This window comes from Emydura macquarii, unplaced genomic scaffold (assembly GCF_026122565.2).
Source record: "Emydura macquarii macquarii isolate MOO-44397 ecotype Brisbane River unplaced genomic scaffold, CSIRO-AGI_Emac_v2 contig_1437, whole genome shotgun sequence".
NCBI classification, from domain to species: Eukaryota; Metazoa; Chordata; order Testudines; family Chelidae; genus Emydura; species Emydura macquarii.
In genome coordinates, this window is record NW_027131574.1 from 10,962 (window position 1) to 35,283 (window position 24,322).

The 24,322-nt window shown below is 49.3% G+C and overlaps 3 protein-coding genes across 3 annotated transcripts; 1 reads left to right on the forward strand and 2 right to left on the reverse strand.

Moving 5' to 3' along the window:
- Positions 1–717, forward strand: LOC137156321 (olfactory receptor 52P1-like). The gene has a single exon (XM_067553043.1). The coding sequence runs from the start codon at positions 1–3 to the stop codon at positions 715–717; it is 717 nt and encodes a 238-aa protein (XP_067409144.1).
- A 9,922-nt stretch (positions 718–10,639) lies between these two features.
- On the reverse strand, positions 10,640–11,578 carry LOC137156323 (olfactory receptor 52P1-like). The gene has a single exon (XM_067553044.1). The coding sequence runs from the start codon at positions 11,576–11,578 to the stop codon at positions 10,640–10,642; it is 939 nt and encodes a 312-aa protein (XP_067409145.1).
- Positions 11,579–19,581: 8,003 nt separating this feature from the next.
- LOC137156315 (olfactory receptor 51G2-like) lies at positions 19,582–20,587 on the reverse strand. Its single transcript, XM_067553038.1, has one exon. The coding sequence runs from the start codon at positions 20,515–20,517 to the stop codon at positions 19,582–19,584; it is 936 nt and encodes a 311-aa protein (XP_067409139.1). The 5' UTR covers positions 20,518–20,587.
- Positions 20,588–24,322: the final 3,735 nt, after the last annotated feature.

A 24,322-nucleotide genomic window follows, 5' to 3' on the forward strand; every position in this document is an offset into this window, starting at 1 on the left:
ATGTCGACCTGTGTCGTGCCAAAGGCACTGTGCATATTTTGGTTTGGTTTCAAAGCCATCACTGTGGATGGCTGCCTCACCCAGATGTTCTTCCTTTACATGTTTGCTACTATGCACTCATCCGTCCTCGTGATAATGGCCTTCAATCGCTATGTCGCCATATGTGAGCCTCTGAGATACGCCACCATCCTCACCAACGCACGAATCGCTAAGCTAGGGCTAGTGGGTTTGATACGAGCTGTTCTCTTGGTTCTGCCAGAGCCCCTGCTTCTGCAGAGGCTGCCATTCTGTGCCAACCGTGTCATCCTCCACACATATTGCGAGGACATGGCTGTGGTGAAGATCTCGTGTGGGGACACCAGAGTCAACCAGACATACGGCCTGGTGATAGCATTTGTGATCATCGGGATAGACCTGACAATCATTGGCCTGTTCTATGGGCTGATCATCAGAGCCGTCCTCAGGATGTCCTCGAAAAAAGCCCACCAGAAAGCCCTCAACACCTGCACAGCCCACATCTGTGTGATGCTGATGTCTTATACTCCCATCCTCTTCTCCACATTGACACACAGGTACGGTCAGGGCATTGCTGCCCACGTTTACATCGTCTTGGCCAACCTCTATCTGCTTGTGCCCCCCATGCTCAACCCTGTCAGTTATGGGGTGAAAACCAAAGAGCTTCGTGATAAAGTGGGAAAATACACCTGCAGAATGTGATCGCCTGGCATCACTGACTTTAAACCTGCATGACAGAAGGGGGAAAGGATGTGTCCTCATTAATCAAGGCTGCTCTGTCCCAGTTTGGCTGAGCTGAGCCTTGTGGAAGTTCATGGATTCAGAAGTTCCTCACACCTAATATCGTATCACTCCATCACCAAGCACTGCCCTCTCCATTGCTAAGTTCCATCTCTCTAACCATCACTTGATCTCTTTCAGAATCACCTGTCATCTCCCACCCCCAAGCACCCTGTCACTTGGCCTTTCTGTGACTTCCAGATCACCAGCCCTGCTTATTTCTCATATGCTCTCAGCCCTATCTTTCATCAGTATGGTTGTTGATTCTCAACATTCCTCACTCACCTCTATCTTTGACTGTTCTGCCCCGACCTGCCATCATAAGGTCCCCAACTCTGCCCTCCAGCAGGTCTCAAAGATCCCTTCCAGTCCTGAGTCTCCCCAAATCAGTCTCTCTGAATTCTTAATGAGCAGACACTTGGAGTTTTCCCCTCTTCTTTGTCCCTCCCCTTCAAAGCCATGAAATCTGCCTCAATTATCAGTTCATTTTGGTACGCACATGGTACACAGACTGGGGACAAAATAAAGAAAAGTCTATTTAACATAAAAATCCCAAATGCAAAGATGAAGGATGGAAGAATCCCATGCACTTCTACAGACTAGGGACCGACTGGGTAGGCAGCAGTTCGGCAGAAAAGGACCTGATGAAATACTGAGGAAAAGAAAACATTGATGAGTTACACAGAAAATAAACAAAGATGAAACCTCAGGCTTTCCAGTTCTATTCCAGTCAAATTCCCTTTTCTAATGTAAGTGACCTGTTCTCTCTAAAGGGTTTTCCACGTCCCCTCTGTCATCAAGGGGATTCAGTGTTTCCGAGACAGCACCTCACCTAGATGTTGCAAAGTGCCATAATCTGTGACATTCTGGGCATCACCTAGACCAGTGAAGGGGTCTGTCACCACCTGCCTTATAACCTTGGGGACCTTAACATTCTGTTGTTTTGGCTCACGGCCCTGCATCAGTAACTAGCCCACAAGCATCATGGTCTCATCTGGATTTCAGCAGCCGACTGACTCCTTGCAGGGTGACGCCAACAGCCTCTGAAAATCCTTCTCCCCGAGTTCTCATTCAAGGGAAGTCCAGAAGGGATGGGAAATATTGTGGGGTTTCCTCCATTTGCTCCATGCTGGTGGAGGACATTATTTGAAGGACATTATTGCCTGGAAGCAGTGGGACTTTAAATAAATCTGGCTGCATGGGCAGGTTTTGAATTCAGGAGAGCTGGGAAAATCCACAAGGACCGCTCTGGAGCGGCCAGTCTGTCGTTATTCACCGTTTTCAGTGTGAAACATCTGCCAACCCTACGGCGGGACACAAGTACCAGGACTGAGATTCTGAGTTTGAATTTGATTGTCTGCTCAGAGCTTTGGTGCTAAAGTGGAGCAACTCCTGCTGGGGTTTGTAGCACAGCTTGAATTAAACAAAAAAGCTTTGTATCCCATGAAAGCTTTCCTTTGTTATTTGATTTAGAGACCAATGTGTTAATAACAAAAGCTTTGTTTCAATAACTAGTTGAGGCTACTTCAGGGGTAGTTTTTAAAGGACTCTGAGCCATGGAATCAGTGGAAATATGGCAATCATATGGGGTAGAGCTAATGAGAGAGCAGCAGTGCAAGTGGAGTTGGAAACAGAGCAGGAGCAGCCAGAACCAGAGGGGTCAGAGAAACAGCCCAGAAGGCAGAGCTGTGCAGGAGGCAGAGCAGCAGCCCTGAGCCAGAGCCAGGGACTGGAGCAACCCAGACCAGCTGTGCCAGCAGGGAGCGGTGCGGCTGATCTACAGCGGGGAGCTGTGGAGCCAGATCTGGGATTGCGGTTGCTGGTCATGCCACAAGTAACACGGCAGCCAAGCATGGTGAGCGGCTGGGGAGAGCAAGGTGGGGCCCTGGGCATAGGGCCTACTGCAGGGAGAGGTCGCCAGATATGTAGGCCTTGTAGACTGGCCTTGTGTGTGGGGTATGAGGCACACAGCCCCACTGGGCATGGTAGTGTGTAAACCAATTGGCCAGTTCAATCGTTACCTTCTGTCAGAGTTACTTCCCTTAGGTCTCCACGTCTGAGAAAGGTTCTTTGCCCTCTTTGGGCTGGGTTTTTTCCCTCCCCCAGTCTTTGAACCTTCAGGTTCTCTCCTGCCAGCGTTATGCTCCTTCTCCCAAACCCTCCTGGCTCTTAATAATGTCTTGCCTACTCACACACTCTGGTAGCTCCCCTCACTCCCAGAACTCCAGCCACACCCTTTCTCTGGAGGGGAGGTTTTTAAGTGGTGTCCCGTCTTGCTCCTCAGCACGGACTATAAAATGATAGCCAACGCCAACTCGCTGAGGCTGGGTTCCTTGCTGAAGGACGTGGTTCATCGCGACCAGACCTATACCTTGCTGGGCCGTACCATCTTCGACAACCTCTATTTGGTTTGGAATCTCTTGGAGCTCAGGTGTAGAGATGGTCTGTCGTTCGCCCTTCTCACCCTGGACCAAGAGAAGGCTCTCAACAGGATGGACCACAAGTATCTCCTGGCACCTTGCAGGCATTTGGCTTCAGGCCCCATTTTGTGGTATTTCTCCAGGTGCCGTACACCTCCGCAGAGTGCCTGGTCAGGCTCAACTGGACCCTGAACGAACCAGTCAGCTTTGGGCGAGGAGTGCATCAAGGCTGTCCGCTGTCAGGGCAGCTGTACACTGTGGCCATTGAGGCCTCCCTCCGTTTCCTTGACGTTCTCCTTGAGGTTGATGGGGTTGGTTCTCCATGAGCCAGAGCTGAGGCTGGTCCTGTCATTGTACACCAGCAACATACTCCTAGTGGTCCAGGACTGGGTTGGAGGCCTGCCTGGCAATCTACTCAGTGGCTACTTTCTCCTGGGTCAACTGGGTCAAGAACGCTGGTCTGATGGGAAGGGCTGGGTGGCGGACGAACTCCCTCCCACCCGTTCCTCAATCCATCCAGTGAAGCGGGGCTCCGCTGCTCTATCTGGGCGTTTACCTTTCTGCCACCCATCACTCCCCAGCAGAGAACTGGCACGATTTAGAGGGCATGGTGTCTGAGTGGCTGCAGAGATGGACAGGACTGCTCCAGTGCCTTTCCCTTCGGGGAGGGCACTGGTGCTCAACCAGTTAGTCCTGTCCATGCTCTGGTACCAGCTCAACACCCTGGTTCCACCCTCGAGGTACCTGGCCCACCTCCAAAAGACAATTCTGGAATTCTTTTGGCCAGGACTGCACTGGGTCTCTTCAGGGATCTTGAATCTCCCCCTGGAAGAAGGCAGGCTGGGCCTGTGCTGCCTCCACAGACTGGTCCACCCCTTCCACCTCCAGGCCCTGCAGAGACTCCTTTATAGTGCAGGTAGTCCAGTGTGGAGCCACTTAGCGCACACCTTCCTCCACCACCTCCAAGGGCTCCAATTCAACCAGCAACTCCTTTATCTCCATTTGATAGGTCTTCTGCGAGACCTCTTCGATCTACTGGTCTTCTATCAGGACCTCCTCAAGCCTCTGTGACACATTCTCCAACTCCATGTGCATGTGGCGGAGTCCTATGTAGTGCGACAGGGCATGGTCCTGGTAGGTGTCACCAGGATCAGAGATGTCTTGGACTATGACTGTGGGGAATGGGTAAATCCGAGGCGCTAGCTTGCTGTATGTTTTCCACCCTTTGAATCTCCCAGCGTGTACTTCAGGAAGTGAGGGCAGCCTTACCTCCCACTGTATGGGTTTACCTTGAGCAGGTCCTGTGAGTGGGCGCTTCCTGCTCCCCCTCAGCACTAGCCCTTCGGAGATTTTCACCAGGCCCTGGCCCTGCATGCCCCCCCGGCCACCCTCTCCTCACGCACTGAGCCATCTACTAGATTTGCAGACGGTCCATTTCTGAACCATGCCCAGGGACCATCTGTACAGGCTCGTGCTCCACACCCTTCATTTCCTTGCCCTCGTGTCCTGCCCAGATACCAAATGGCAGGACCTGATACCACCTGTGGAGGGCAAGGACCCCCGGTGAGCCAGTCTCTATTTCATGCTGACCCCGCAGCCCACAGGGGACATCGAATGGCAACTCTTCCATGGAGCCGTAACCATGGGTGTGTACTTGGCATGATTCACCTCTCGCTCCGACACCTGCCCCTTCTGTGGCGTGAGGGAGACCCTGGCACACGTCTACCTCAAATGCACCAGATTGCAGCCCCTGTTCCGGCTCCTCCAGAACCCCCTGTAGAGGTTTTGGCTACACTTTTCCCCTCACCTGTTCTTATACGCACACCTCATCCGTGGCCTCACAAAGCCGCGGGACCTCCTCCTCATCCTCCTCCTAGCGCTGGCCAAAGTGGCCGTCTACAACACCAGGGAGAGGAGGTTGGCTGAGGTGGTGCTCTGCGACTCTGGAGCCTATTTCCATCCATTCACACATCCTGGCAGATTTCCTCTGGGCAGCATCCGCTGGTCCCCTAGACACCTTCCGGGAGCAGTAAGCGCTGTCGGGGTCTGCTCAGTGTCCCCTTCAAGTTCTCTTCTTTTGAGCCTTTGAACCTTACGTCCTTTCCTGCTTTTCACATTTGTTGTCCCCTGTATTCAGTTGAGTCCCGGGCCCAGTGACTCCTCCCCAACTTCCCGGAATTCAAATTGTAGCACTCTCCCATAGCCATCTGGTCTGACCTGGTCATACTGCAGTTTAACAAACTGTATTTGGTTTTATTGGGAGATTTAAGCCTCCCAGAAATCCTGGGTTACCCTTGTCGGGGTTCCGGGGACTCTTCCACATGGGAGAGTGGAAAGGGAGCCCTCAAGGCCAGACAGGCCTCCGAGTAAAGGGAGTTGGAGCGAGGACTCAGACACTTTTTCTCTATGATTCCACCGGGGCAATGCAGAAGCCCACATAGCGGGATCATCCCCTCGCTTTCAATAGGGAATTGAGACAGACTGTTGGTTCGTTTTCTAGTGATGTGTAACTTATAAAACAATCACATCTATGATAACAGCAGAAATGTGTGACTTCCTGGAGACTTGTATTGTATAAAACCATTTTTCTGCACTATTTTATTGTTGGATTTTAGCAGTAAACCTGACCGACGTTGTTAATTTGGCCTCTTGAACATATTTCATAACAAACAAAAGCATGGTCCAGCAACTGACTATACAATTTATCAACAACCAGCATGAATCGCTGCTTCCTCTCCGATTTCGGTGTTCAGACATAATGAAGGCACTCTCAGAAATAATTCTGCTGAGCAAAAATGGTGTTGAAGGTCATTAGCCTTCAGCATTAAAGAAATGAATGGAAAATTTTTGTTTGGTTTTTCTCATTGTGAACCAAAGAAAGATGCTGGAAAAACTGCTACAGTCCAACAACACAGACCTTGGCAAAGCAGAACTCTTGCTTCCCAACACCACTGAACTTGTAGCTACGTTTCAAACTGAGTTCTAAGAAGCCAAACGTGCAGCAAGTAAATTATCAGGAAAATGGGGCAGGCAAATCAAGGCTGAAGAAAAGCACTTGAGGAAGGCAAGTGCCATTCTGAGGAGCTACGTGAAGGTGTGCGATGGGGTGTACAGACCCCACACAGGGCAACCAGGGGGAAGGAACTTCTCTGGGCCCAGCCAGCCCCACCCTACTGCACCTATAGCAAATGTGCCAACTGGAGGAGGAGTTCAAAGGCGGGGGAGCGGCTCTTTGGGAGCAGACCAGGCCTGAGAGCAGAACTGGTCATGGCAGCTCCAGGAGAGACAAACTGAGGGAAGACAGAATCTCCCTTTAAACAAGTGCCCCAAGGTCCTGCCCTGAGGAAAGGGAACCTGCTGCAGGGACATCCTGAGAGGAAGCATTGCCCTCTCCGGTGACTCTGGAATTCACTGATCCCTTTATTTTTAATGTGAACAACCCCAGCAAGGGAAAGCCCTTGGACCGAGCTGCCCCAGGAGGGGCTGTACACCAGGAGGAAGCTGTTGCTGCCCAAGAGGAAAGGAGAAAGACCTCGTTACACACAACCGCCAGAAGGTAGCTTGTGGTGAGCAGACACCCCTCAACCTACCTTGCCCCAGGAGGTGGTCTTGGGACAATCACAGGGAGGTGGCAGGAAGCGGCCTAGGGTGGGCCACCTTAGCATCCCCGGCTGTCAGAGCACACAAAGCCCTCCAAGGGTCCTTGGTCTGAGCTCGGTTCAGTGGGAGGGCCCGGGCTCCCTTGCCAACAGCCCCCATGCACGACACAGGCTGAAGCCCTGGCTACTAGGCGGCACTCCCCTGCCCAACAGTCCCGAGCGAGGGCCATCACAAGGTGAAAGACTTGCCGACTCAGAAAGATTTTTTCCTACGTGAACGTGTTTTACAGGCGTCTCGACAGAATAAATGCACAGCTTTCCAATCGCTTTCATCGCTTACAGGGAGCTGCTGATCTACTCACCACCATTCAGCCAAATATGCTGAACGCTGAACTGCAAGTGCCAAGGAGCTGTATGTAGGAGCTGGAAAACTGGCCAATCATTCCAACAGACATTTCTTGTGCTTCTCCTGGGCAGTTGCTTTCATTCAGATCTGTTTAGAGCAGCGGTTCCTAAACTACCAGAGGGGTGGAAGAGTGTAAAGGGAGGCGCAAGCTGTGTGGGTTTCTATTTTTAAGAGCTCCAGTTGTCAGCCCCGGGCGGCTGAGAGTCATGCAGAAGGGCTGTGCACACCCAGTTGGAGAGGGTAAAGGAGAGACCGGATGCCCCACCTCCATGGGGCGACAGTGGGAGTCCCCAGCCAAATGGGGTGGTGGAGGGCTAGTCCCGCGCAGGACTCTCTTAGAAACTGTGGCATTTCAGTTTCTGATTCTTAGTGAGAAAGTAGGGCAATCGGCTCGTTATCTTAGGTGCTGTACATGAACATAAGAAGGCTGAGAAACAAGCGGGAGGAATTGGAAGTCCTGGCACAGATGAGGAACTATGATGTGATTGGAATAACCGAGACTTGCTGGGAGTCGGTCTTGGCGGACGTCACCAGAATCGGGCTAGATACCATGGCACTCACCCAACACGCAGAGCTGCCACCTCTTGTGTGCTCATCTTGTGCTCCAGGAAATGAAGGCTGCCTTATCCCCACATCTTTTCTGTATCCCTACTAACCCCTAGCCTTTCTTTCGCTTGCAATGGGTGGCACCCACTTCTCACAGGACCCCCGGCCACTGGATCTCTTGGCAGGTTATTGGTGACTCAGCTCTCCGGCCCAGCCACACACACTGCCCCCCCTTCCGGGGTACACAGACTCTAGTTCTTTTCATGGTCCTGCACACGATGTGCAGCAGTTCCCTGCACAAGTTACACGGCACTAAAATCCAACCCATCAGTCTATCTCAGTTCACTAATGGAAGCGGGGGGATGATCCCGCTGTTGTGAACTTCTGCATTGTCCCGGTGGAATTCGACAGCGAAAGGATCTGAGTCCTCGCTTCAGCTCCCTTTACCTGGAGGCCGGCCTGGCCTTGAGGGCTCGTCTCCTCTCTCCCCTGTGGAAGAGTCCTCATAACGCTGAGAAGGCTGGGCACAGGATTCTAGGGAGGCTGGACCCCCCACCCTCATCGTGCTCTCTTAGGACAGGGGCTAGGGTGGCTCTCTCATCATTGGCCAAGTCCCTGACCTGCTGATCACTACATTAAGTTCAAACCTGATACAACTTGTTAAACAGCAGCTGTAAGAAAAATAAGGAAAAAATGGGGCAGGTTAAAGGAAAGAAAGAACCCTGCCCTGTGGGCACGGTGACCCCCTAATTGGCAGTCTCTGGGATGTAAGAAAAATTCACAGTCTGTTCCTTACACGCCCTCTGACACCCTGGCTGTGCTGTGCTGTGCTGATGCCATGAAAAAGATGCCTGCTCTGGCGGTAGCCAGACACCCTCAGGTTCTAGCCAGGTCACTGTACATGTGATAAAGAAGTTCAGCCTTGTAGTTTCTTTCTTTGTCTTTGGCTGTCTGAAAGTGCAATGTCTGTTCATCAAACTGAGCAAGAACCCTGCTCACTCAGGGACTGATGGAAACCACCTAGAGTCAGAAAGCTGCAGTATTGTCAGTGGCTTTTACTCCCCAGCATTAGCCCCCCCACTGGGGTCATGTCTCCCCCCATCCCACACAAAAGGCCAGCCTACAAGGCCTTCTTGTCTGGCGATGTCTCCCTCCAATGGGCCCTCTTCCTAGAGCCCCGCCTTGCTCTTCCCAGCCGCTCACCACGCTCGGCTGCCATGTCTGGCCCGTCTGGTTCTGGGTGCTGCTGCTCTGCCCCCAGCTCGACTCGGGAGGCTGCTCTCTCACTAACTCTGCCCTACGCAGGGTTGCCAGATTTCTACTGCATCCATGGCTCAAAGTCCCTTAAAAACTAGCCCCAAACTAGCCCGAGCTAGTTATTGAAACACATTGGTCTCTACATCAAATAACAAAGGAAAGCTTTCATTACACACGCAGCTTCTTTTATTTAATCCAAGCTGGGTTACAAGCCCCAGCACGAGTTGCTCCACATAAGCACCAAAGCTATGAGCGGACAATCAAATTCAAATTCAGAACCTCAGTCCTGGTACCTGTGCCCCCCCCCCCCGAAGGTTGGTAGATGTTTCACACTAGAAACGGTAAATCACAGCAGCCTGGCTGCTCCAGGGAGCCCCTTGTAGATTTTACCAACTCTCCTGAATTCAAGACCTGCCCCTGCAGCCAGATTTCTTTAAAGTTCCACTGCTTCCCGGGCAATAATGTCACGCAAATAATGTCCTCCCCCAACACGGGAGGAACTGGAGAAAACATGAATACATTTCCCATCCCTTCTGCACTTCCCTTTGATGAGAACGTGGGTAACGGATTTGCAGAGGCTGTTGGCATCACCCTGCAAGGAGTAAATCGGCTGTTGGAAGCCAGGGTGAGATCATGATGCTTATGGGCTGGTTACTGGTGTCAGAGCCATGAGCCATAACAGCACAGTGTTAAAGACCCAAAGATTACAAGGCAGGGGATGGTAGACCCCTATACTGGTCTAGATGATGCCCAAAATGTCACAGACTGTGCCACTATGCGGCAGCTAAGCAGGGTGCTGTCTGTGAAACATTTAATCCCTTTGTTGACAGGGGCACATGGGAAACACTTCAGAGAAAACAGGTCCCTTGCATTAGAAAAGGGAAGTTGAGAAGTATAGAACTTGAAAGCCTGAGGTTGCATCTTTGTTTATTTTCTGTATAACTTGTCTATGTTTGCTTTTCCTCACTATTTCATCAGGTCCTTTTCTGCCAAACTGCTGCCTAGCCAGTTGGTCCCTAGTCTGTAGCAGTGCATGGGATTCTTCCATCCTTCATCTTTGCCTCTGTGATTTTTCTGTGAAATAGACTCTATGTTTATTTTGTCCCCAGTCTGTGTACAGTGTGTGTATCAAAATGAAGTGATAATTGAGGGCAGATTTCATGGCTTTGGGGAGGACTACTATTTAAGAATTTAGAGAGACTGATTTGGGGAGACACAGGATTGGAAGAGGTTATTGGGGCCTGATGGATGGTGGAGTTGGGAACCTTGTGATGGCAAAGAGGGGCAAAAGAGTCAAAGATGGAGGAGAGTGAGGAATGGTGAGAATCAGGGCTGTTAGTGTGGAATTCAGAGAAAGGCCAAGTCACAGGGTATCTGGGGCTCGGGGATGACAGCTGATTCTGAAAGAGATCATGTGATAGTTGGAGATGGAACTTAGCAATGGAGAGGGCAGTGCTTGCTGATGGAGTGACAAGACATTAGCTGTGAGGAACATTTGAAACTGTGAAATTCCTCAATCTAAGCTCAAACAAATTGGGATAAAGCACCCTTGATTAACAATGACACGTCCTTTCCCCCTCTTGTCACACAGGTTTAAAGTCAGTGGCCCCAGGAAATCACAATCTACAGGTGTATTTTCCCACTTTGTCACGAAGCTCTTTGGTTTTAACTCCGTAAATGATAGGGTTGAGCATGGGGGGCACCAGGAGATAAAGGTTGGCCAAGAGGATGTGAACATGGGCAGCGATATCCTGACCAAACCTGTGTGTCAGGGTGGAGAAGAGTTTGGGAGTATAAGACATCAGTATTACACAGACGTGGGCTATGCAGGTGTTGAGGGCTTTCTGGTGGACTTTCTTGGAGGAGATCCTGAGAACGACCCTGATGATCAGCCCATAGGACAGGCCAATGAGTGTTAGGTCTAACCCGATGATCACAAATGTTATCACCAGGCCATACGTCCGGTTCATTTTGGTGTCCCCACATGACATCTTCACCACAGCCATGTGCTCGCAGTACGTGTGGGGGATAACATGGTTGGCACAGAATGGCAGCCTCCGCAGAAGCAGGGCCTCGGGTAGAATCAAGAGAACAGCTCGTATCAAACTCACTAACCCTAGCTTAGCGATTCGTGCGTTAGTGAGGATGGTGGCATATCTCAGAGGGTCACATATGGCGACATAGCGATCGAAGGCCATTATCACGAGAATGGCTGAGTGTGTAACAGCAAACATGGAAAGGAAGAACATCTGGGTAAGGCAGCCATCCACAGTGATGGCTTTGAAGCTGAACCAAAATATGCACAGTGCTTTCGGGATGATGCAGCAGGAACCACCGATCTCTGTGAGTGCCAACATGAAGAGAAGCAGGTACATGGGCTTGTGCAGGGTCTGCTCTCTGGCGACAACAAAGAGAACCATGAAATTTCCCAGCAAGCTGATGATGTAGAACGTAGAGAAAGGGATAGAAATCCAGATGTGGGCAGCTTCCAGCCCCGGGATGCCGTTTAGGATGAATGTTGGTGGGCCTGAGGAGGTAAGGTTAAAAGCCTCCATAGGGTGGTCGAGTTGCCAATGAGGTTCTGAAATGCTCAGATTCCTGTGAAGGGAGAGAAGCCCCATGAGGGAGTTACACACGTGATAACAAATAGCATGGTAAATATATTATACTTACTAACAATCTAGAAAGGGGGCCGAGTAGTGAGGTGGCAACAATATTCCCCTCTATTCTACATTGATGAGGCCGCATTTGGAGTATTGTGTCCAGTTTTGGGACCCCACTACAAAAAGGATGTGGACAGGTTGGAATAAGCACAGCGGAGGGCAACAAAATTGATTAGGGGGCTGGCGTACAAGACTTATGAGGAGAAGCTGAGGGAACTAAGCTTGTTTAGTCTGCAGAAGAGAAGAATGAGGGGGGATTCGATAGAAATCTACATGAAACCTACATGAAAGAGGGTTCCAGGAAGGACGAAGCTAGGCTGTTCTCAGTGGTAGCAGATGACAGAACAAGGAGCAATGGTCTCAATATGCAGTGGGGGAGGTCTAGGTTGGATATTAGGAAAAACTTTTTCACTAGAGGGTGGTGAAGCACTGGAATGGGTTACCTAGGGAGGTGGTGGAATCTCCATCTTTAGAGGTTCTTAAGCTGCGGTTTCACAAAGCCCTGGATGGGATGATTTAACTGAGGTTAGTCCTGCTTTGAGCAGGGGGTTTGACTATATTTCTATGATTCTATACATTAGAAATCCAGACACAACTTCCTGATGTTGCTTTTCCGTGTTGGCAATTGCTGAAGCTGCCACGAGGTTTTGTGGGATTGGTCAGAGGAGGAGGGATGGGCTGGATGGAGGAAAGTGTCAGATACGAACTACTACAGTGTGTACACATTACAGACACCCATCTGGTACCACAGATAACAAGTGTGTGAATTAGGCAGAATGTCCATTCCCTATTTCGCCCTGATTCAGAACTCCGCTCCAGTGCGATCTGGATACTTCACATCCCACCCCACACACACACGCTGTGTGTGCCTGGATCTACCCCAGTGAGATTTCCAACACTGACTGGTTTCCGCTAAATCAGAAGCTTGCTTTTACTTTTACTGCATTTTGGTGCTTCTCATCTTCTACAGAACCAGAGATGCAAAGTAACGGAAAGAGCAGACCCTATTTGTTTTGAATCTCTAAACTGTAAGTTTAAGATTTCAGCTACTCTCCTGTCAGTTCTTCTCTGCTCTAGATGAGCTCACCCATCCTTAGAGGCCACAGGGCGACTCCAGTTGGAGTCACTGGAGGCTCATGGCTAGTGAAAATCAAGTCATTTATTTAAGTCCCTAAATCTGGATCTAGGATGAAATCCTGGCCCTGATGGGAGTTTTGCCATTGATCTCCAAGGTACCAAGATTTAAATCTTAGTGTGGAACTTAAGGCTCCCTGCTGTGAAGATCCCGTCTTTAGGCCCTGCAGCAGCGACAGCTATTCTGTTAGGGCGCTGAAAGAGTCTGAAGGAAGACCCCCAGTTTATGTGGCATCCTGAGACTGGGCATGAAAGATGGCAATCTCAAAACACAGGGGCCCTGATTTTGCTTTCAGTGATGCCAGTGTCAATCTGGAGTCAACCACTGAAGGCAGAAGGTGAGAGCAGAATCTGGCCAGTGTGTGAAACCCTGTGTGACCCATTCATGTTCTGAAATCTCAGGTATCACACGTACCCACTGCAAAGGTTCTGGTTACACGTGTTAACCTGGCAGTAAAGTTGCTGAATTGGAGAATTTGAGTGAACCAGAGAAAAAACCACAGAGAACAAAAAAAGGAAGATACTGAGACAGATGGAAGGACACAGTAAGAGACAAGGAAATTATCTTAAAAACAAATATTTATATAAACTATTTACAATAAATCTTTAGTTCCTATTTTAAATCCCTTCATGTTTCTGACAATACTAAACAATTAAAGTCTCCGTGCTGGAGAATTCCTTCGCAGATTGTTCTTGACTTGAACCGTTCCTGAGCCCTTAGCACTAACATTATTCCAGAAACAGGCAACTCACCAAATTCCACACGGCAGAGAGAGGAAATCTCGTTCCTGCAACCTGAGAATCAGTGTACGAATCTCACATCTGACACTTGCAATGCTGGACAGGGACCTTTATGAGTCCCCTGTACAGTCCCTGTGAACTCTCAGGTTGCTAGGACTCTGGGACAATTCCCTGAGTTCTGTGAGTAGTGGGAACAGCAGAATATAGACCCTGGAGAATTTAAGCCTAAGAGCCTCCCCTGAGAGTAAAGAAATGATTCACCGGTAACAGAGGCTCAGATTGTCAGAGCACTGAGACTTACAGACTTGCTAGACAAGTCCTCCACTGCTACCTCCCCAGAGAGAAAAGAAGAGCCAAGGGTTGGACGTGCTCATTTATCTATCAGCATTTCTGTGCTGCTGCTCATTGTCATAGACTCTGAGCATCTGCTGCTATTCCTGGCTGATGAGCCCGGTGCTGAATCCCTGAAAGTGCGACATGCACGTGGACAGGCTCTTGCGCATTGTAGAGTGCACAAGAATATTGTAACGCAGATTCAGCTTAGCATGACAAAGCAAGACCCTGAAATCTATAACAGGCTTCATAAGTATTAACAGGCTTCTCTGGAAAGGAACTACTTTTCCTGGGTCTGGAGAGGCCCTGGTTGGTATCAGCAGCAGATGTCTGACCACAAGGTGCACCTTGAAGGTCAACTTCTGCTAAATGCCCAACCGTAAGGCTAGTTTCAGACTAGCTGTAGGGCAGCTTCTGCAAAATGAGCTCACCACATAAACCAGTTAAAGGTCAACTCCTGCTATGGGGTACTAACGTCAGCTTATTGGGATGCTCCCTAGCTAGCTACCAATAGACTAACAGGAAACAAGTGTTAAGGCCCAATCCCTAAGTGTATTGAGATATATGTTATTTATTGGCAGGTGAAGCTCATTGCTTGGAGTAGGGGATAAGGAGTATAATAGAGACCCCTGGGCACCGCCCTGCAGAGGCTCTCTGTGGATCCGTCGAGGTACTAGCGGATGCCCCAGGTTAGTAGCAACTCGCTTCATAGAGTGAAGAATGGGGCCTCCCCACCCTCGTGCTGGTAAGCGCCTGACTGCCTGAATTGTACTCCTAACAGCTAACAGCTTAGCAGCATCCTAAAATCTGTAACTTAAGTGCTGCATGAATAAACTGCTGTATGGGCTCTTCCTGGTCTGCCTTTCTCTTCCTTATCACTAAGATCTAAAAATACGAACCTTCCGCCTCTGCAGAGCACACACATCCTTGTTTCAATTATAGGATTTCCACACAGAGTAACAGTCCCTCCCATCTGCTAGCCTCTCTCTTACAGAGGTCAACACAGATTGCCCCATAAACTCCTCAGGGTGCAATATCCTGCCATGGGGAAGTGCAGCTTCCTGAGTCCCCTTCACTGATCAGCACGTGCCCTGAAGCAGGTGCCACAGGACTTGTCACTGCAACACTCAGCCCTGCTACACCTACGTCCCCGTGTGAACCTAGGCCGCACACCCTCCTGCTCCACAACGGCACGATGCCTCTCGCTCCTGGGACAGGAAGACTTGCCCTATGGGGCGGCTATCCCATAGGTCTGTGCAGCAGGGTCACTGGCTATTCCTCTGGGGCAGCTGGTGCTGGCCACTGTCAGACGCAGGCTCTGGGGTCAGAGGGCCCCAGTCTGGTGAGTCCCAGGTAGCTTTGTATAAATTCTGCCTAGGCTGCCAGCTGAGACATGCCGGGAGATTGGGTCTGATGCCACTGTCACTGACACTGCTGTCAATCCGGAGTGACAACAAGAGAGCCAGTGCAGTTACTCCACATCAGCCCCAGTGTAAATGAGACCGGGATTTTCCTCCTAATCTCTAATCATGACCCCCTCTGCATTGCCACCAAACGTGCTGACTGGCAGAGCAAAAACCCGATTCCCCACACGTGTGACCCTGGCTCATGTATTGACTGAATTGTCCAAAGCTGGATTGTGGTCTCTTTGTTTAATCTGCTCTTCAATACAGCTTCCTTGCAGGAGGAGGCTCTGATTAATTAAGGAAACTCTGCACCACAGGGAAGAGGCATTTGAGAGTGGTGTCTGTCCCTGAAATGCACATCACAACTGCCAGGAGCCCCAGGGTCTCATCTTGAGAGCACCCAGAATGCCCTGGTTCAGGTTGTAGGTGTTCTGGGCTCCGGGTGGGACCCTTCAGCTGACACCTTCTTAACACCAGGGCTAGCTCTCCTGGTCTAGCTGAGCTGTGCCTGCAGAAAGTCCAATGGACGGGAGGTGGATTTTAACCATCTCTGTGGTGCTTAGATCTTGGGGCAAACTGAGGAATAGCCAGAAAGTTGCTCACTCTTATGCCCAGTTGCCCATGGCCCCGAAGGATATTCTGACTCCTGGGAATAGCCAGAGCACAGAGGCTCCCCTTTCTCCACACAACCCTCGTCAAGGGAATCTCTGTGTTCTCAGTTAAGCTGGGGTTGGGCCCTGAATCTGGCCCACAGACTTCATCCTGCGTAAAGGCAGATGTCCACCTTATTCTGGGACCTCGACAAAGAGGTCATAGAAACGTAGAATCATACAGTTGGAAGGGACAACAGGAGGTCATCTAGTCCAACCCCCTGCTTAAAAAAAGACTAACCTCAGCTAAATAATCCCAGCGAGGGTTTTGTCAAAACGCAGCTTAAAAACCTCTAAAGATGGAGATTGCACCACCTCCCTAAGTAACCCATTCCAGTGTTTCACCACCCTCCTAGGGAAAAAGTTTTTCCTAATGTCCAACCTAGACCTCCACCACTGCAACTTGAGACCGTTGCTCCTTGTTCTGTCATCTGCCACCACTGAGAACAGCCTAGCTCCATCCTCCCTGGAACCCCCTTTCAGGTAGTTAAAGGCTGCTATCAAATCCCCCTCATGCTTCTCTTTTGCAGACTAAACAATACTAAACAAGTTCCCTCAGCCTCTCCTCATAAGTCTTGTGCTCCAGTCCCCTAATCACTTTTGTTGCCCTCCGCTCGACTCTCTCCAATTTCTCCACATCCTTTTTGTAGTGGAGGGCCAAAACTGGACACAATACTCCAAATGTGGCCTCATCAATGCCGAATAGAGGGGAATATCACCTCCCGTGATCTGCTGGCAATGCTCCTACTAATACAGCCCAATATGCTATTAACCTTCTTGACAACCAGGGCACACTGCTGACTCATATCCAGCTTTTTATCCTCTGTAACCCCCAGGTCCTTTCCTGCAGAACTGCTGCCTAGCCAGTCGGTCGTCAGTCTGTAGCAGTGGATGGGATTCTTCCGTCCTAAGTGCAGGACTCTGCACTTGTCCTTGTTGAACCTCATCAGATTTCTTTTGGCCCAATCCTCCAGTTTATTTAGTTCATTCTGTATCCTATCCCTACCTTCCAGGGTATCTACCACTTCCCCCAGCTTACTATCATCCGCAAACTTGCTGAGGCTGCAATCTACCCCATCCTCCAGATCATTAATGAAGATATTGAACAAAACCGGCCCCAGGACCGACCCCTGGGGCACTCCGCTTGTGACCGGTTGCCAGCTAGACATGGAGCCCATGATCAGTACTCGTTGAGCCCTATGCTCTAGCCAGTTCTCTATACATTTTATAGTCCTTTCATCCAACCCACACTTCCTTAACTTGCTGATAAGAATACTGTGAGAGACCGTATCAAAAGCTTTACTAAAGTCAAGGTATATCACGTCCACCACTTCCCCCACATCCACAGAGCCAGTCACCTCTTCATAGAAAGCAATCAGGTTGGTCAGGCATGACTTTCCCTTGGTTAGAGGAGAAGGATACATAGAATTATCACCCAAGTCTTTCGTGGTTCACAGAACCACCAGCGGCAAACTGCCCGCCCTTAAGGAACAGTTTGAAGGGCGCCTGCAGTTGTACTCTCATTCTCGTTACCCTGACCAGGTAGACACTGGAGCAAACAGGGACCTTCGTGCACCCAGGCGAGCTGCAGCGATCCTAGTCACGGTACCAAGAATTGTTGAAGAAAACACAGTCTTCACTTCTGTTTGGGTGAGCAAGAAAAAGACCTTTATTAACAAGGTAATTACCAAGGGCAACAGCTTTAGTTAAACTGTGCCGCCTATTCTGAGTTGTGTGAGGGTTTATATACAGATTCATTGCCAAGTCATTGGGCATATGTGTTATACAGGGGAAGTAATATTAAGCTGCATACAATGGAACTTCCCCTATTTGGTTACAAAAGGAAGCATAAGCATAGCTCACGTTAAATGAAAAAAATACAACTTCAATTATGAAAAAAGAGACAGTCAGCAGTTTACCACCTTATCTTGTTTTCAAGGAAACTTCGCCTATGTCTGGCTGGCCATTCCTATTGGTCAGCACATTCCTAACTGCCTCTTGGCCTTCAGTTACATGCTCAAACTATCTGTGTGACAAACTGCATGCTTCCACAGGCGACAGCCCAGCACCAGGCTTCCTGGTTGACCCGGGCCCACCAGATCCAGGAGCCCAGCCGTAGTTGGCCCCAGGCCCGGGTGACCCATGGATCCTCCTGGGCCCCTGGGGCACCAGGCCCAGAGCGGGATGGCCCAACCCGGGAGGGCCCCAGAAATGTAGGCCCTTGTTTTACGTGCGGTAAAATGAGACACCTGCGGCGCCAGTGCCCCATGATGGACTGCACGTATGGTCTGATCTATGCCGGAGAGGGACAAGCCCAGAGCCCAACTACCCTGAAAGCAACGATCACCTTCGGCATTGCGGGGCGACACCTGGAGGCCTTGGTAGACTTGGGGTGTGGTCAAACCTTCTTTCTGAGGGGGCTGGATCCTGAAGACGGGCGGGTCCTCGGGCCAGCGACCCGGAGGGAGCTACTTGGATGCAGGTACCCGGGGATTGGGTGGGAGGAAGTAGCCCAGGGACATTTGACCAGAGAGTGGCTGAGTGTGACTGAGTGAGCCAGCGCGTTGCGGCTGGATCCCCGCTGACTCAGTAGCAAAACATTTTGCCACTGATAGGGTTGGGTGGGCCTTGTCTCCCTCCCCCCTTCCCTAACTACCCCGGGAGTGCTTGGCATCCTCCACACTGCCGGTGAGATGACCCTGAGCTTTACCTGCCCCGCCCTCCCTGAGGGCCAGGGGCCATACACTGCTTCACCTGCCCCGCCCTGTCTGAAGGCTGGGGGCACCAGACCTTGACATTTTCCAGCCCTACATGTGAACCGGGGGCTAAAGACTGCATTGCCTGCCCCGCCATGTCTGAGGGCCAGTGGTGATAAACCACTGGCCCACCCTGCCTAATGGAAGGCCAGGGAGATGCAGGCTCCTTACCAGCCCTGTACTACATGAGGGTCAGGGGGCTATAGACTACCAGGGAATCCCGCCCCACTTGGGGTCCAGAGCTACCAACTCATAAACCGGTAGCTGATTCCCCTAAACAAAGGCGCTGTGGCCTTCCTCGGAGCCTGGGCCCGAGAAATGGTCATGACGCTGCTGGCTGGACTGTGCCACCAGCCTACATCCAGCAACTCGCCATGGAACCTTATTTGGTCATATTGACATCTATAAAAAGAATATTAACAGCTACATGATGAATACAATTATACCCGCCCCTGTTTGTTGTTTACAGGATTATTTCACAGGAACATTACCTTGAAACCTATTCACATTCTTTAAAGTACACTATATGCAAGGGAGGGAAAGAAGATAATGCTCTTTTCCCACAAGAGGCCTTGAGCAGGAGAGGGAATGGTTATTTGTTAGCCTCATTCCTTGTGCAGATGGCTAGGAAGGGAAGGAAAGAAGAGAGATAACAGACTCTAGCTAGAATTCACACCAAATAACAGAAACAAGGTTTGCCTGTGCCATGACACCATTCCCTGTAGCTTAGGCCTGACCACTTGTCCAGCTTTTAACTCTTTACTCTCCTACACTAATTTTCTATGATGCTGTGTGAGTGTCTGGGATATAATACCTGGTCCATGTTTTTCATTTTCCGTGTCACCAGTGCTGCAGCCAGGTGATGAACTGACTCCTTACTTGACAAACAACCTGATTATCCTGATACGAATGTGTTTGGTTTTCAAGCTGTACACAATTGGGTTCAACAACGGAGGAACCAGCAAAAACACATGGCCCATGACAATCTCTACCCATGGAGAAAAGTTCTTCCTGAATCTGTAGATCACAGACAAGCCAATCCCTGACAGGTAGAAGAGCAGGACAACGCAGACGTGGGAGACGCAGGTATTCAGCGCCTTGAGGCGCTCAGCATGGGACGCGATGCTCAGCACTGTTTTGAGGATCATCACATAAGATAGGAGGATGAGCAGCAAGTCCAATCCCACTGAAGAGATTGTTACAAAGAAGCCATAGATGATGTTGACTCTGATATCTGAACAAGCCATCGTCATGACTTCTTGGTGCAGGCAGTAGGAATGAGAGAGGATGTTGTCCTTACAGTATCGGTACTGTTTCAGGAGAATGGGGAACGGGAATACTAGGATCACACCTCTCAGCAGAGACACCAGTCCCATCTTGGCTATTCTGGGTGGGGTTAAGATGGAAGCATATCTCAGTGGGTTACAGATTGCAACAAAACGGTCAAAGGCCATGTACAAGAGAACGGAGGATTCAGTGAATGAAAGTGAGCTGATGAAGAACATCTGGGCAAAACAGGCATCGTGGCTAATTTCCCTAGAGTTAAACCAGAATAGACCCATTGTTGTCGGCAGAGTGGATATTGTTAAGCCAAGGTCTGTGATGGCCAACATGGAAATGAAAATGTACATAGGCTCATGGAAGTTTGGATCTGTTTTTATAATGAACAGAATGAGTGAATTTCCAAATATTGAAGTAACATACGTTAAGCAGAAGGGGATCGAAATCCAGACATGGATGTCTTCCTGCCCAAGTATTCCTGTGAGAAAGAACACTGCAGGTTGGAATTTGGTGTCATTGACAGCTGACATGATTCATGGTGCAGGTCCAAGGAGTTTTGAACGTTGCTTCCTGAAAGAAAAAATAAGAGGAGACTAGATGATATTTGTTGAGACATCATTCTGCTCTATCTATATGTGTAAATTCAATTTGAACCCGGCTCCATTTACTTTCACTTACCAAATGCTCCCAGTGATACACTCTGAACCCCAAGAATCCCTGCAGGAGAAGCTGAAGTGCTTTACCTGGCCATTGTTGATTGAATCAAGAGAGGCTGATCATCCTACAGGCTTCTCTTTATCCTCACAGGGCCCCATCCTTTCCCCAGGCTAGGGTTCTATAGATATTTGACAAGTTACAAGTGAACATAGACAGTTACTTCATCTTCGCAGGACAGGGGGTGATGTCACAAATTGTGAATAGTGCAAAGATTAGTTTTGCATTCATAGGCAGTTGAGTGTGCAAGTCACTTCAGCCATGCTTGTGTAAGAAGTGATGGGTGTAAATTACAGACAACCACCATCTAATCCCTTTTCTGCACCTCATCTCTACTTTTTGATGAAACACAGATCAGTGGTTTCATTGTCTCATGACTTTTTGGAAAGTCTCACGCAAGTATTGCAGAATTATTCTGTAAACGACCTGGAATTTAAGTATTAGAAACTGTTTCTTGTCAGTTACCAGGAGACAGTATCATGCAACTGCTCACTGAAGAAAAAATTAATTTGATAAGCCCATTGCAAAGAGTAGTTGGAATACCTCTGAAATACTTTCTAAAATAAAGGCTAAAGTAAAAGCCAGTAAAGTTACCCCTGTTCCTACCTGTACAGATTCCAACAACTCTGCTGGTAGCTTTCGCTATACACGCATGTAATGACATTTTGGTTTGTAATAATCGTATTATGATGAAAAGTTTGCCATTACATTTACAGAACTGTACTTTTACAAACACATGTAAACCCGTTCTTTGCCCTCAAATTGTCTTTCAGTGATAATTCCTCAGGATAGAGGAGGACGTAAATATAACTGGGGTCGTCTGGATTTATTCAGAACTTGAAAAGATTGCAGCCTCTCAGCCCTCATTCATTCTCTTGTCGGCAAACAAAAGACTGGGAAATCCTCTGCAACTAGTAGCTCCTCTATCCTTGGGTCAATAGCTGACTGGTTCCACTTAGGGTCTGGGATGTCAGTCTGCAGCCTTTATCCAGAATGGGATCAGCAGATACCATATTCATTCCATGGCCTCTCACTCTCTAGTACACTGGTTTTCAACCTTTTTTCACTTCCAGACACCTACAAAATTTCAAATGAAGGTGTGAATACCTTTGGAAATCTAACACATAGTCTGCAAATCCTGAGGTCTCCATGGACCACAGGTTGAAAACCACTGGTCTAGTATAGAGTAACCGCAGCACCTGTTATTCAGCTACAATAGGGGTTTGCGGGAAGTGGGTTTAAAAGTGAAATGCATGAGAATTCATGGATATAAAACCTCATTTCACACATGAAAGTCGTCTATTGCTCACTCTCTCTGGCTGTCTCTGTACTGTATTAATAAAATACACACTACACTGGAACGGTATTGTGACAGCCATAGAGCTGAGCTGCCATAATTATGAACGTGTATGTTAAACCCAATTCTTGGGCTGTTGATATGGCTGTATTGGGTTAAATATCGGGATATGACCAGTATGGCTAGTCTTAGTTTAATAGCAGGCTGCTGGAAAACAAGCAGGAAGGGAAACAATAACTCAATCTCTCACTAAACACTTCAGCGCGGTTAAGAGACAACCCCTGAGTTTCACGCTGTGAAGACCCCATTTCCGGGCTCCAGCCAAGTTACACAGCTTGTTCTGCCAGTGCTGGGAGTCTGTCCAGAGGTGGGGCAGCTGGTGCTGAGAAACTCCTCAGACTGACAGACACACAGACACCACTGGGGAAGTCAGAAAATGCTCAGCCAGTCTGGGTTCCCCATCACAGTGAGAGGGCTTCAGAAAGACGAACAGACTGTTGTTTTAAAACCCATTTATTCTCTCATGTGATGCTTTATTCCTACTGTTCAAATAACACAATACTTTGTGACCTGTTTTGTGAACAGTGATTAGTCAGAATTCCTGAGCCAGACTCCCGAACGGTGGGAGAATCATGGTATTCTACACCAGAAGAGGGAAATGGACAAGGCTGAAATCTGGCACTCGGAGACAAGAGAGGAGGGAGAGATGCGGGTAGCCTGGTAATTGTGAGGGTTTTTTACAGGATGGAAATGCTGGCGCCCTCATCCAGGCAGGAAGCAGAACTATTCCAGGTACATTATCTGACTTGCTATCACAAAGCAACACAGCTCTGAATTCCTGCGTTCACAATCCAGTCAGAGAATACACATGGATTTCTTGACTAAATTTCCAGGAGCAAATAAACCTGAGGTGATTTGGGAACTACCCACTGATATTCCGTGGGCTCCTCTCAATCCCAGAGGACACAGCACCTCTGGAAATGGGACCCAGTGAGAAATCCTGAGTAGGGGCAGAGGGTTTTTCACACTCCGAGATCACTTTGAATCTGGGGTTTCTGTGTCCCTGGAATAATCCACCATAAACCACGGGCACATGAAGTGGAAGGTCCCCCACCTACCTAGTGCTGCCTGCTCTCCAGCCTCTGTCACTGAGTCACACCCACAGCCCAGCAGAGTCAGCTGCCACTGCACAGAACATCTGCCCTTGTCAACAGCTGGCAGCCTTTACCCTTCCTTTGGCGTTTGAAAGATTTAAAGACAGAGAAACCTGCCAACGTACCCAATGCCTGCGAAAGGGGAGCAGCTGCCAACAGAGATCTGCACCCTAACGGAGAAGGAGTCAGTGGAGAGCTTGCACGGGCAGCAGGCAGTGTCTGCTCAGACAGGCTGCAACTGTCCTTATGAAGCGTGTTTGCCCATTTCCTTGGAGGCCACTTGGCCACCTGGGACCCTCAGCTGATTGGTTCAGTGTGTGCCAGCTTAAACCCCGTCACGGCCAATGGCAAACTGCAGGAAGCCCAATCCCAGGGGATGCTCGGTGTTGCCACCAAACTGGACAGCAGCACAAGCCCTGCCGCAGGCTCTATTCTTGCAATCCAGGCTGTCAGCGCTGTGCGTACGGCTCAGAGGAGTCACAGGGCTCCCTCGAAGGTGGCCAAGTGGTACTGATGGTGCTCTTACAGCTGTAATCTTGCTGCAATTCAGTGTTGAATCACAAAAATTCAGGCAGGATGCCTTAGACTGGGACTGCAATAGAAATGCTAAATTCGGGCAGGATGTCTTAGAACTACAATAGAAATGCAAAAGCGTTCGTCTATGTTGTAAGACGTTAACTACCTTTGTAACCCACCCAGCCATACCCTGTCAGATAGATAACAAGTGACTGTATGTGACTCGGGACTCACTAGCACCAAAAGAATCACCGGGACATGCTGGCACCGTGAGACCCCATGGTGTGTTATAAGTACCCTATGTGCGGTAAATGACCTGTTAAGTATCAGAAACTCCACTATATGATCTATATGTAAAAAGGAATCTTAATAAAACCTATATAAGCCACCTGTATTTTTTACCAAGGCGAAATTCCAGAGATCAGCACAGGGAGGTGCTGTCTGGGCTTCCCTATAGCTATAACTTCCTGTGTGTATGTCACAATTAAAAAGTTCTGCTCGATCCAACCCTAAAAGAGAAGCTGCGTTATCTTTTCCATGAAAACAGCAAATCAGACTAAAAATATTTATGTAGGGTCAGATTTCTCCCCGGCAGGCCCCTTTCCTGCATTACAAACCCAGGGTGCAGGCTGGGGCAGGAAGATTCCACACAGC

Coding starts and splice junctions, on each gene's coding strand:
- LOC137156321 (XM_067553043.1), top strand. CDS start 1: ATGTCGACCTGTGTCGTGCCAAAGGCACTGTGCATATTTTGGTTTGGT.
- LOC137156323 (XM_067553044.1), bottom strand. CDS start 11,578: ATGGAGGCTTTTAACCTTACCTCCTCAGGCCCACCAACATTCATCCTA.
- LOC137156315 (XM_067553038.1), bottom strand. CDS start 20,517: ATGTCAGCTGTCAATGACACCAAATTCCAACCTGCAGTGTTCTTTCTC.